Here is a 14879-nt window from a genome sequence, read left to right on the forward strand (position 1 = left end):
CTTTGCTGTATTTATCTGATCAATCCAAGGCATGTGCTGATCTCTGCAAAACTTAAGTAGAATTTTTCACTGCATATTGCACTTTTAAACTGCATTTTTACCATATCACTGCTTATTTGAACTGTTTTCTTTTCTGAAATTATTGCACTTTGTTTGCTGTAGTATAGACTAGATTCAGACCTGCTGAATCTAGTTCTGTTTGTATAACTTGAGCACTAAACCAGGCCATCTTTTGTTGGAGAGGGTTCCCCTGCAACCTAGTGGCAGGAGTGTGCGGTTCAAATTCACCTGATTGAAGGGTGCTGGAACAGGTCACAGTTTTGAGATTTTTTTATTGATTAATGTGCGTAAATCAGTTTGCTCTCATATGCTACATAAGTGCCACATTTGCTCAGGTTTGCACTTGTTTGTGCATCGCTCACTGCCAAGCAGTGGTGGGCACCATTGGCGGTTATAGACGCAAGCACTTCTGCCTACAAATTTTACCTTAGTACTCTGCGGGTGCTCCAGCTGTGAGTTTTTGCGATTGTCCCTCACTGACAGGTGATACATTCAGCAAAGTCCCTGAGGTACCAACACAGGTCGTACCCACTAGCCCTTCATATTTTTTGTCCACTCTCCTGTCCTCTACTTTACCTGGTCCTTCCTGCCCTCCCCCTGTTTTCTGACCACATCAACTTACCTAGCATTATGGACAGACAATTTCCCACAGTTTCTCCAGCCAGCCTGGTCGATATGGGCATCCTGAGGCAATGTACAATGACAGCCCACTTCTTTTAGTCCACACAAATTCATTATGTGAGAGATGCATCTATATCAAGAACCTAGAATCCAGGCTGTCTCACTCATCAGTCAGTTCATCTGATACTAAGCAGGTTGTCAGCATGCACACCTCATCTCCTGCACCTACCAAACCAACAACACATAAACCTACATATATATATATATATATATATATATATATATATATATATATGTGTGTGTGTGTGTGTGTGTGTGTGGAGGTCCTTATCAGAGCTTACCTAAACATCAGAGACCTGTGAAACACAAACACAAGCACAATTCACATAGTGTATCCTCTTCAGGGCATAGTACACATAATAAGCCACACACACCACTGCCTCACCAGTCAAGCCCCTATGACATAACACAAAAACAAACATCTTAGTCATAGACAACTCAGTTTTTGAGACACACAGATGTCCCACTCACCAGGTTGGATAAGGAAAAAGTCATTGTCAGCTGTCTGACAGGTGCCAGGATCCACCAAATCACACAGGCACTCAAGTCTCTCAACAACAGGTACTGTTATGACTCAGACATAGTCCATGTTGGTTTGAATGACTTGAGATGTACCTCACTGGACCATATGAAGAGAGACATGACTTAGCTCTCAGACTGTCTCAGACAGGTATGTCCCTAGTTTTAAGCAGCATTTTACCTTTGCCTAGGATGATACCTCAGTACAAACAAAAAAATGATTGACTTCAACAATTGGCTTAGTTTCTGGTGTCATTGAAAGAGGTTCCAGTATCTGTCAGCCTGGGATAACATGGTCAACAGACCTCGATGTTTTGCCAAAGATGGTCTTTAGCTGTCACCCGTGGGATTTTAGTTACTGGCTAAGGCTCTCACCACCCACCCATAGTGTGTTTTTTAGGTAATGTCACAAGAACAAAATTCCCAACGTAAAAATATCCTCTAAAAATAACCTTAAGGTTATGCTGCTAAATGCCAGGAATCTAAACCAGAAACTGTACTCACTGGAAGCAGTCCTCACCTTTGAAGATACTGACATTTCTGCAGTCACTGAGACCTGGTTTAAGGATGCATTGAGTACCCCAGGCAGCTGTACCAAGTTACATTTCCTTTCAGACATTCAGACCACAAACTGAAGATATGAGAACCAAAGTTGTGTATCAATATTCATTAAAGATAAATACACTTCTAGACTGGTTGAACAGTAAGATTCCCTTGAATTACTTAAGGTGCAATTGACTGTAGTTAAGAACCCTCTTCAGGCCATTGTCAGCTAAAGGACCCCCTCGATGAATCAGGGCATCCACTCAGCCTACTTGGATCTACTTGAGTCAATCAAGATACAAACACCCTGGTTTTGGGTGACTTTAATTACCCATCCATTGACTGGGTAAATTATATGTGTTCTAACTCATTTGCCCAAAATTCCTGGACTTTGTTAACCCCAAATGCCCTGGAAAAGCTAGTTGACACACCCACAAGGGACTCAAACATCCTGGATCTGGTGCTCACCACCATGGGGGACCACTGCATCACTCCCAGTGTGTGGCCATTCCTGGTGAGATCTGACCACAAATCAGTCTTGCTAGAAGTAACTGTAACACAAGACCCCCTCTTAGCAACAACTAGACTAAAAAACTTCTCCAAGGCCAATTATGACCTCTTATGTGACAGTATAAATAGCTCCATAGCCCCTCCTCCCACTGATGAAATAGATGCCTATGCTAAGTTATACACCAATGCTTTATACGAACACCTGTTCAATTGTATTGACTCTGTCATATGTGATAGAACCAAAGCAAGATCTTCAGGGAAAACAAACCTGCCTGGTGGACAACTGCCATTAATCAGCTATACAATAGGAGAAATAAATTGCTGTCTAAGAGTAGGAAGGAGCTGTTAAAAAAATGGAAACACTCTCTCATCAACTTAAACAAGCAAATAAGACTCCTAGTTAAGTCCTCCAATGTAAACTATGAATCCAAATTAGCTTCCTTAACTAACCATAACCACAAGTCATTCTTTAGTAACAGCCGTAACCTCAAAGGTAAGGCTCAGATTTGAGCTGAACTCATAGTTAATGTTACTACATATACAGGACCTGTAGATATAGCAAACTTGCTGGCTGACAGGTTGAGTGAAAACTTCACTCACCTGTCTCTGCCACATATACCCCAAAGCATCCCTAACACCTATCCCCCACTTAGTATTTCTGAAGATTAGGTCTTAAATGCCCTCTCAAAGGTCAAAAACACAGCCTCTGTGGGACTAGACAACATCCCAGTGTGTGTTCTACATGGGTTAAAACAAGAATTAACATCACCATTGGGCACATTTTTCAATCACAGCTTAGGCACTGCCTTCATCACATAGGAATGGAAAACAGCTACCATCATGCCTTTGCACAAAGGGGGTGCATCCACGGACCTCGAGAACTATAGACCCATTAGCCTGACCAGCCTTATCTGCAAGGCCATGGAACAAATCATCATAGACCTAATTAACAAAGATATAGAAAATCTCCAAATGCTCAACCCACCCAGTGTGGCATTGTCAAGGGGAGATCATGCCTGTTAAACTTGGTGGACATCTGCAAGACAGTCACCAAAACCCTACACAAGGGCAAATCTGTGCATATGGCCAACTTACACTTAGTCAAGGCCTTTGACATAATCCCCCACTCAGGCATCATTGATAAACTCACCCAGCTGGGTATCAACCCACATTTTGTCAGGTGGGTTGCAAACTATCTGACTGATAGAACTCATAAAGTCAAAATAGGGTTCTCCACCTCCTCCAGCAGACCTGTAACCAGTGGTGTTCCACAAGGATCTATTCTGGGACCCCTACTGTTCGGAATCTATTTCTCCAAAATAGAGGCTAAAACTAAAGGACTGTGGCTGACAAAGTTTGCTGATGACTGAAAACTGGGAGCAATTATTGAAACCCCTAGTGATTTCAACATCCTGCAAGAAGGTCTTATGGAGACTAATGACTGGTGGCAAAGTCATGGTCTTAAACTTAATGCAAAAAAATGCATTATATCCCCCTTCAGCAAGAGTAATGTTCCTGAAACCTACCATATCAATAGCAATACCCTAAGCATGCAGTCAGTGGTGAGAGATCTGGGCTTGACAGCAACCTTAACTTCGATCACCATGTCTCCACAGTGGTAAAAAGGGCATTTTATATTTCTTATTTCTTAAGGAAGGGTATTGCCACCAGAAAAAAAGAGGTTTTAACCCTCTGTATTCTTCCCTCATCAGGCCAATAATAGAGTACAATGCTCCCTTTGGCATGTTCCTTTCAAACACCTGCAGCAACTGGAGAGACTACAAAAGTTTCTTACAGATCTGTCTTATGTGGACAGACTGAAATCATTGTCACTTTACTTTGTGTAATACAAACTGCTTAGAGGCGACCTGTGCTTTGCATATAAAGCAATCTGTGACCCAGCTTTAATGGAAATGCAGCACATTTGCAAGTCAAATGGTACATAGCTCACTCACTGAGAGGACCATAATCTTGTATGTGACATCAACAGAACTTGCAGGAGAGACAGATTTGTCTCACAGAGGTTGCCCCACCTTTGGAACAAGCTTCCTATTCATGTTAAACAAAGCCCTTCACTGGCCCTATTTAAGTGTAATTTGGACAACTGGATGGGTAATCAGATATTCACCCTGGAGGTTCCACCTGTGTCCCTCTTGGATAGGAGCAGTAGGTGCTGAACTTGGGAGCATGGGTTGAACTTGGCTAGGCTTGTAAGGGCCTGGGGCCATTAGCTTAGTAACCTCCTATGATTTATGTGAGTATAAAACTCCTTTGTGACTCTATCTGCTGAGGTGATGCCCAGTGTGATGTTGTTATAGGTGAATTTCAAGACTTCATCATAGAATTTGAGATTTTATGCTTGAAGTCTTTGAATTCCAATATACTGGATTCATTAGAGAGTTTGACAGTAAAAGTAGTACGTTTATATAATCAGGGAGGGTGTTATTAGAGGAGTTATATGTGCTGACACTACATTTCTAAGTACCAGATCAAGACCATTTTGTTGTCTAGATGGGCTAGTAACAATCTGGTCTACTAGGTTTTTATTTATTACATTTAAAATACTTCTGCGAATAACCTATGTCAGAGGTATAGGTATGTCAATCAATTGATGGTTAGTTATAGTCTCTCCAGAATGATGGACATTTTATTTATGGAAAGTTCAGCAAAGATGTTTAGGAACCTGACATTAACTTCCCGAGTTTTGGAAGGTGTCCTGTAACAGGTGATAAACTGGCAGATGGTTTTAAAACAAAAAAGCACAGCGGTGTTTAGAATCCCATATTGTGTATAGGTGTGTGCCTAATTTAAAAAGCATTATGGAGAAGCAAGTGGTTAAGAATAGTACTAAACTGGGAGGATGGTTCCATGTGGAATGTGTAATCAGTGTAAACACATTTTTATTGGTACAAGTGTTGGTATATGGAGAAGAAATATTGATATAAAAGGAAATATTCCTGTTATTCCCAGTCAGTGGTATATATTGCTTTATGCTTGCAATGTCCTGCCTTTTATGTAGCCAAAACCGAACGTAAACTTGCTCAGAGAATATATGAACATCAATATGATATAGGCCACAAGAAGGAGACTAATGCCTTATACTGGTATCTGACCAAGTAATCTGAACATCAATTTAAATTTGTGGTATTGCATCAAGTTCCAAAAAGTCCCTATAATGGCCCTTGGAAACTATACTTGGAACAAAAAGAAACCTGGTGGCAAATTTATTTGAATGGATGTTTTCTCCCAGGGCTGAATGACAGTATTTCAATCTACAGTACTTTAACATTAAAACAGTTTGAAAGATAATAAGTACAGTCTGAAACTCATTTGTCAAGCATTAATGTTTATTTATTTATTTGTTTATATATTTGTAAGCATATAAATAGTTTTTCATATATTTGTTCTATATGTTTTTAAAAAAAATTACATGCTTAGAGACTGTGGTAAACAAAGGGTTACTATTAGGGTTGTAGTTTCCAATTTGCATGTTTTATCATTGTTTTAGATTCATTGGATGTTGGACCATGATGTATTTCAAATGTGGTATAAGTAGGACAGATAACTTTTTTCTTTACTTAAAGAAGTTTGGTTCTTGTACCTGACGAAAGCCCTTATTTTCATTAAAGTTTGTGTCCTGGGATTCTACACACTGCTGCGCTTTTTTGTTTTACCTGCAGATGGTTTTGTTTAGTGTCATTTGGAGTGCAATACATCACACTTTTTGGTCTCTAGGAATTTGTCTACAGGTGATATAATCTCTGACAAATATGGACAAGCCATCATAGTTGACATTGTCTGAAGGCATAGTAGATACTAAACTCAGGCATGGAAGGAGTGCTTTCTAGGCACCTAAGTCATGTTTTAGTGATTTATGCACTTCCCCTTCAGAGGCTTTACTATGATGTGTCATGTATTCACTTACGCTGTATCTATCTGACCTTCCAACCTGCATGTAATCTTTACAAGCCTAATCAATTTGAAACTTGAGATTTTGGTGCTATCACCTTTACTGTGGAGCTAATCCATATTTTTACCAAACACTCATCTTGAGATTACAAGACAAAGACAGAAACATAAAGAAGACAGTCATCAGACACCATTCATAAGGGGTGCCAGCAACATACTGCTCACCAGTTTAGAGGTCATCAAAGGCAGATGGAGAAAATACTTTGATTGACCTTCCTGACTGTATTAAATTATGTCCATTGTATAATATAGGACTACTTGTTAGAGTATGTTTTAAATCTGTAGTTTTGAACATTTTTCCAGAAAGCAATAAAACAAAATGAATGGACCAGTAATGAGAAAAACTGCCCATTTCGGAACATTTCACTGATAAAAGACCACTCAAACTTCTGTCATTAAAATCCACCAATATCAGTCAATGCACAGTCTCTGAAGAAGTAAATGTCTTCTGAATAATTCCACATTAAAGATATCTGTAGCTAAGGAAGATGTTAATATTAGCAAACACCTTTATATTTCAGTGTTTCATCTTCAGATTCAGTGGCTTCTGCCCTTGAAGACTAAATTGTGTATGTTACATTACAAAAAATGGTAAACTAGTAATATTGCAGTAGGGAATTGATTGCAACCCAGCAACAAATTCAGTTACTAGGTATTCACAACCCTGCCCCTACCCATTAAAGTACAACACAGTATCACAATCCATTTACATGGTGTGGGAGTAGAACCCACTGCCTTCTGCATCAAAAGCAAGTATGCTACCTGTTGTGATTTTAACACTGCTTTCAAATGCTGTAGCACAAATAGTGATGACCATTTGCTAAACAAAACAATTGGACATTGTTAACAGACTTGCCATGAGCAGCAGTAAACTTCTCTTTCTTTGAAGCTCACAAGTCCTTGAAAATGCACTGAAGCCCAAAATTCCTTAAAAATGCTTTGAAACTCAATTCTTGAAAATACACTGAAGCTCATTTTTTGAGTGGCCTGGTAACTGGTATAGAGAATTCAGGTTCTTGTCTCCTGTAATTAAGGTACAGGGTTTGAGCCTCAGCAAATTAACTAACCTGCCATCCTTAACTAGGGCATTGCACACATGTAACACACACACACACACACACACACACACACACACACACACACACACACACACACACACACACACACACACACACACACACACACACTCACACTCACATACAATACTTACTGATTTGTTTTGCTTTATTCCTTGGACAGAAGCAGGCAGTAGGCTCCTTACTGATGGATCGATTGTCCCTGAGAAGAAGAAGAAGCAGGCAACAGGCAAATTCCATGCATGGATGTGGAAAAGAAGAAGTCTGAACATCTAAGAAGCAGGCAACAAGCTTGTTTAAATTCCATGTGCAGACATGGAATAGAAGTAGAAACACTGGAACATCCTGTGTGTTTAAAGGATGCCCACAGGTGTGTGTGTATTAATGGATGTACAGATGCAGAGAGTGTTCTTTACACCCTTAAAGAAGGAACTTTTTTTTTTATTAAAAAGTAAATATTATGGCAGCCCACCTGGCTGGGAGGGGGGCCTCCCAACCAACGGGGCCCTAGGCGACTGTATAGGATTCCTGGTGTTGGATCTGGCTCTGGGAGTGGGTTTGCATTAAGGTTAAGCTCTGAGCCCACTGCGGTTCATACTAGTGATGGACAACATTAACAAGCAGGGTGGAGGAGACAAAATTGCTGTATGCAGATGATGTGGCACTACAAGCAGACTCTGAGCAGGAACTTCAGGAAAAGAGAACGGAATGCAGAACTATAGCTAGGGTAGGGTGAAGATGGCAGCTACCCTGAATGAAAGGGGTTAAGGACCACAATTGGCAATTGTTGATGGGGCTTTCATATGAAAGAAATGAATGTTAATTCTGTAATTGGTGTCAGAGTTAAAGTGTTGAAACAATTAAGTGCTTAGTGGGTGTTATGGAAACTGTAACAAACCACTTGCTGCAATGTACACATATTTGTATCTAGCAGTTTGCTTCAACAGAAAACCTTTTTTCTTTCCTTTCTTTTTTTTTCTTAAGAGTTGAGGAACATAGATAGGGAGAACTAACCTTGCTGCTCAATACAGGACTGCCATATTGGAAAAGCACCTTTTTTCTTTGTTTAAATGTTTAAAGCAGAAACTTTTTTTTTTTTTTTTTTTTTTTTTGCTCATCAAGTGTAGATTGGGAAGAAGAGACCTAATATGTATCCAGAATGAATTTTTTTTCTCCTCAACTTAGTGCAGTTGAGAGATGAAAATCACAGAATGGCATTAGGTGCTAAATAAGTGAATCTTAGTAGAGTGAAATGCAAAACTGAATACATTTGGGATGAAAGTGAGAATAGGAAAGATATCTGCCATACCTGTAAATGGGGAAATTAGAAGATGAAAACTGAGATAGAAGGGAAAATAATATAGCAGAAAATCAGTTGTAAGTATTTTGGAGGTGTGAATGAAGAGAAGGAAAGTCTGAAGGAGGAGTTCAGAGCTAGAATCAGAGGGGGTGCATACAACTGGCACAGAGTGTTGGGGATAGTGTGCAACAGAAGAATGTCAAATACGCTGAAAAGGAAAGTGTATAGAACAGCGGTCTGGCAAGTACTTCTGTATGACACTGAAACATGAGTAATAAAGGCAGAACAGATGAGGAAATATGAGATAACGGAAAAGAAATTCTGAGGGGGATGGTAAGATGCACATTGTGAATCAGATGAAGGAATGAGGACATCAGAGCAGAAGCTAAAGTAATCCACATTGTACTGAAAGTCAAGGAGAGCAGATTGTGGTGGTTTGGTCACATGCTGCAGGAAAGTAATAATTTGTTGAATATGATTTGGGAGACACAGGAAAAAGGCAAGCTGAAATGAATATATCTAACCAAGAGAGGGATGAATTGTGTGAGAGAAAACCTGTGATGATTAGGCATAATTATGGACGATGGTATGAGAGTAGTACTGATTTGAGAGAAGTGGAGACAGTAGATTTGACACCCTGATCCAGTGTAGAAAATGAGAAAAAGGGAGTTGATGTTGATGATAGTGATGTTGATGGTGATGGCTAAACTCTTTGCCCCAGCTGGACATCAGGAATGAAATGTTCATTTTGAAGCCTCTCAGTACTGATGATCATGGTCCATTAACTAACTGGATAGCTGTTTCCAGGCATTTTGCATGTTGATATCAGCACTGAGTTTTTTTTTTATTTTTATCTGTTTGCTGTTCTTCTGATATCATTGTTAGGATGGATGCTTATATGCTTATTCTGGAAGTCTGTGGCTACTGGATTAACTGTGACAGTATTTTGCCAGCCACAGGCTATATGGTCCATAACTCTGGAGCTTCTGCTTATTTTACAAGGTTATTGTTTGTAGACTAACTTTAACAGTAGGCTACCTGCTTTGTATTGCTGACCTCTATTACCAGAAATTTCATTGATTTTATTCTGATCTCTGTACATGTGTGCATGGTTGAAATATTGAATATTTACTTGCATTGATGTGTTATAAGGTATCAGGCCAATAGCCTCATTTTGTTATTTATGGAGTTCTTCTGGACTTGTTGTGGATTGTCGTATTTTATATATTTCATTTTCTTCTAACTTAAATGTATGATATTTATGCTGCCTTAGTGGCGAGTTGTTACTCTGAAGGTTAAAATTGTATTGCATATCCTATCGTAATTTCAGTTTAAGTTACCTGCTGTAAAGCTGTTTGCAGTCATATTACTATGTAGGACTTAGGATTAAACAATCAAATTAAAGCTGATGAAGTATTGCAATTTAAAATAGCAATAGTAACACAAAGCACAGTTGTGCAGCAGTTACCATTGCCCTGCCACAGCTCTTGGTTCTTCAGTTTGGTTCCTAGTTAGGTTGCCTTCTTTTCAGAGAGTGCAATTTCACACTGTGTTTGCATGTCATATGTGTGTTTGTATGAGCATGCTTGTTGTGCCTGTTGTTTCTACAACTGAAAGTTGTCCTATCCAGCAACCTGCTCCTTGAGACTATTAGTGACAATAGCAGTTATAATCTATTGTTGTATAGTCAGCAATGACTATTTCAGTTTTCCTTACTAATGCCAGTTCCTTGCTTGCTGGAATAGAATCCTGCCGACTGTGACCCTGAAACAGACAAAGCAAGTATAAAAATTGGATGAACTGAAATGTAAGTAATAAAAGCAAAAGTTGAGGATTCTTCATGTCTAGTCCATTTATTTAAAACAATACTAATGGCGGTGTTACTGAATATAGTATTACTTATACAGTAGGGTAGCATAGCAGTGTTCATGTTAGTGTCTTTGAATCACAGTGCCTGGTTTTCTGGTTTAGCTCCTGACTGGGTGCCTTCTTTGGAAATGTTACATGTCCCCACTGTGTTCATGGGGTTTTGCCTGGATCTTCAGTTTCTGTTTACATCCCAAAGATATGCTGGAAGATGAATTGGAAATCCTCCGGTTTATTCATAGGTGCATGTGACTGGTGTTCATGTCAGTCTGCATGCATTCTTCAGTGGACTGTCTTCTTCTTTAGGACCAGTTTGATACTTTAAAATGTTTTGTTAGGATAGGATCCAACTTCTTCAAGACCCTGTAGAGTGTAAAACATATGAGTATATTGAAAACAGTATGAATAATTAGGAGTGAGGTTAATCTTCTCAGGATAAGTACATTATGAAGATTTTGAAAGTATAACTAACTAAAAGTAGTTATAATCTATTGTCATAAAGTCAGTCATGACTATTTCAGTTTTCCTTACTAATGCTAGATTTTTAGTTTTCCCTTAGTTTTTCAATGATTCTTGTAGATGATTAATATTCATAGTACAGGTTGCATGCCACTGTATATCACGTTGCATTACTGGCAGCTTCTTTCTTTACTGTATATGTATGTCACTATCATTTTCATAACTAGCAGTTCAATAAGAAACCAAAAGTTATGAAAAATCTAGATATGATAAAAATATGATTTCCTAATGATTTATGAAACTGGGTTTAAACTATGCATTACAGATTGCAAATGGTGAAAAGTATCTCATTTACATGGCATAGCTATAATTTTTACAGATCAACACTTAATAAGTGATAAAAAATAAGCATTTAAATATATAGAAACAATGCATTTTCTTCTTCTTTGTATTGACAGATAATCACAGGAACAAATTCTTTAGCTGACCGGTGGGATAAATGTGTGAATCTTGTGGAGAGTGCTCTTCCTTATGCTTCTGGTAGATTGTTTGTGGATGCATACTTTCAGGAAGATAAGAAACACATGGTAAGCTATTTTCTGTTTTAACTATATGTATAATATACTGTCAAACACATTTCTAATGGATATTTCCATTTTATATGAAAGTTTCTAAACATATAATATGATTCACATTCCAAAGAAGATACAGTACTTCTGTTTGAAGGCTGATTGAATATTTATTTATTTATTGCAGTTTGATGACTGGTTTAGTCCACTGGGCCTGGAAGAGACCATTTTCAGTGGAGACCAGGGGAGAAAACCTCCACAGGACATAGACAATTTTACAATAGTTATACAAAAGTAAAGAAAGTTGTAGAACAGTGAAAAATACAGAGATAATATGCAATCTGTTAAAAAAAGACATAACATTTCTAATCATAGGAAATGATTTGCAAAAGTGAGATTCATGTAGTCTAAGCATATTAAAAGTAAAGGCATTTCATATGGAAAACACATGTAAGTAAAACATTTATGTACATATAAAAAAAACAAGTTTTTTTTTTGGAAGTTAGAAACATGAGGAGAGGACAGAGAGAAGAAAGTGAGGTGGGAGAGGTAAAATGTGGTATATAGTGGGGGAAGTTTATGAGGTATAGGGTAGGAGAGGAAGTAGAGGCAAAGGATAAGAGAGCACAGTGATAGAAGGTTGAGGTATATAGTGGATGGGAGATGGTGTTGAGTTTATGTGGTAGGGGTATTACTAGGAGTATAGCAGAATGTTGGGGCCCCCACTGCCCCCATGCAAGGGCCCCCACTGCCACCATGCAGGGGCATCACCATATGTACCTCTTTACTTGATATACTCAGTACTGACATGTGGGGACACTTTATCATGGGAAAGAAACAATCCCCATCTCCCTCAGTGGTCTCAAAGTTGTCTCAAAGCAAATACTATACTGTTTAACATTATTAGGTAAGTAGCCATTGATCAGATGCCCTATTTTCTTCTTTTAGCTAAATTATAAAATAATTTGCAATGAGCAAGACCACTGCGGCCATATAAAGGGACTTTTCTGAAACTACAGAGGATGTTAAAGAAATATCACCTGAAAGTGAAATGTAGACCAGACAAGGACCTACTTTTATGGCAGATATTTTGAGCACAACACACATATTAGAGCAGGAAATAGATTTGCTAGCAAAATAAATAGAGATTTGTTGGGTGGTACTGTGGTTGCCAGTGGCAGGAGAAAGAATTAAAGAATTTCAGGTAGGTATTCACATTGATTTGAAAATGCAATTAACAACAACAACAACAACAAAAAAAATACACAGAATGGAAGTCACCTTACTTTTCCTTCATAGAAGAAATACTCCACATCAAAGTTTTAATGTTCAGAGTTGTCAGGATTATCATTCCTCATTAGCTAAGAGAAAAAGATGTTGGACAGAGAATGACTTACACCCTGTATAGTAAAGAAAACATAAAGTCTGCCAAAGAAGGCCATATAGATAAAGTGGTACAAAACATTGGTATCTGAATTGTACAACATCACATTCCAAATCAAGAGATGTTACTTTAAACAGTACAAGATGATTTGTACAATTGAGCAGGCACATTTTATTTAATTTCAGATAAGCCATGTATTTTACATGAACTGGGAATGCAATCAACCAGTCACTGAAAATTGCATTACTGCCAAATTCTGTGAACCCAATTGACTGGAAGGTAGCACATACAGAAGACATACTGAACTGGATGACAATATCCAATGTACATTGCTGAACATTCTGCAGGAATGACTGACATTTAGGAAACTGTAAGAGCACAGATATATGAGTTTACTTTGGGGACTGTTCACTACATACAGAGGTACAGGAAAATGCATTCTTTATGAGTGCAAAAGGGTACAGTGATTTCAAACCCTACACCATCTTACTACTGCATGCTAACCCTAACCCTGACTCTAAACAAAAACATTTCTATGACACTACCAATACACAAAACACTCAGCCACAAATAATATAAGCAATACACATGCATAATACCAAATATACCCCCTACCACCCCTTACTGTAACTCTAATTTACAAATACTCGCATATACACACTCCCATCCCCTAATAGCAAAACATTCAGCATAGGTGAAACTTTCGACATTAACATCCCATACACACACATTTCTTCTGCAATCGATTTTCCTACTTTTAATGCATGCACTACTACAACAAAAGTAAACTTAAACAACTGTGCATATACTTCACTTTGTTGATCATATGAACATTCAATGAAATGTCTACGGTGGATATAAAAAGTGTACACACCCCTGTTAAAATGCCAGGTTTTTGTGATATGAAAAAAAAATGAGATCAACCACAAATGGCCAGCATAATGTGAACCTGGACACTGATGAAAAAGAAAAAACTCAAAAAGAGTTAAGTAAAGTACATAACTTTTATTTCCAAACCGGTTTCGGCTAAACCGCCTTCTTCAGTGAAAATGTCTATGTCACATCTCAAAAATCTAATGAATATTTATATGCAACCCCAACCAATGGGATACATGGTATGTTCCAGCTCCTGGTCATGATAACATAAACAATGAGATAATCAAGAAATAAAAATAACAATAGCAAAAACAAAGACAAAGAGACAATTCCTAGTTGACCGAAGTGATATGATAATAATTATATACATAAATATGAACATATTTATCTTATTAATAATAAACATAAAAATGAAAAAATACAATATGGGCATCCATAATAACTGAAATTAACAAAATTGGATCCAAAAAGTACAGATAAATAGGTGATGGTAGAAACCAGGCATAGTATGATCAGCAATATAATAACAATAATTAATGAGATCATGAATAGTTACAGGTAATGTTGTCTATTTGAGTATAATCCAAGGTAGTATGTAAATGCAAGTATAAGGAATCCAAACCACCCAGCAATGATACACAGATAAAAAACAAAAATGGAAACCAGAATATGAATACAAAATTTTCATGGCAAAAAACAGAAAATAAGTAAATATATTAAATGAGAGATACCTAACAAACTATACCTCCTTATTAGAGTATTATGGTAAAAATATACATAATATTATGGAACAAAGACAGGGTCCATGAATATGAAGTAACCAGACATAGTCATATAAATAATATATATGAGGCATGGCACAGAATCCCATAAATGAAATAACATTGTGGAAAATATTTCACAAATGGTCATTCAAACCTGGGGGAAATAATGCCCCTAGGGTAATGATACAATATTTCTCCTTGTGATTGAGAATACTGTGCCATCCTTGTGAGTTGCTTCTGTCTCCAATGATTTTATCTATAATCATAAATCTAAACTGAGCATTATGATGTTTCAAAGTATGT

The 14879-nt window shown here is 37.8% G+C and overlaps 1 protein-coding gene across 1 annotated transcript in view; it reads left to right on the top strand.

Moving 5' to 3' along the window:
- PHEX (phosphate regulating endopeptidase homolog X-linked) overlaps nucleotides 1–14879 on the top strand; it is a 1091028-nt gene that overhangs the window by 533038 nt on the left and 543111 nt on the right. The window contains exon 11 of the mRNA XM_044072288.1: nucleotides 11442–11570. Within this exon, the coding sequence (XP_043928223.1) occupies nucleotides 11442–11570 (129 nt within the window). The remainder of the gene's footprint in view (nucleotides 1–11441; nucleotides 11571–14879) is intronic.

The sequence above is a fragment of the Protopterus annectens genome, chromosome 5.part0, assembly GCF_019279795.1.
Source record: "Protopterus annectens isolate FY-2018-M chromosome 5.part0, PAN1.0, whole genome shotgun sequence".
In the NCBI taxonomy this organism is placed as follows: Eukaryota; Metazoa; Chordata; order Ceratodontiformes; family Protopteridae; genus Protopterus; species Protopterus annectens.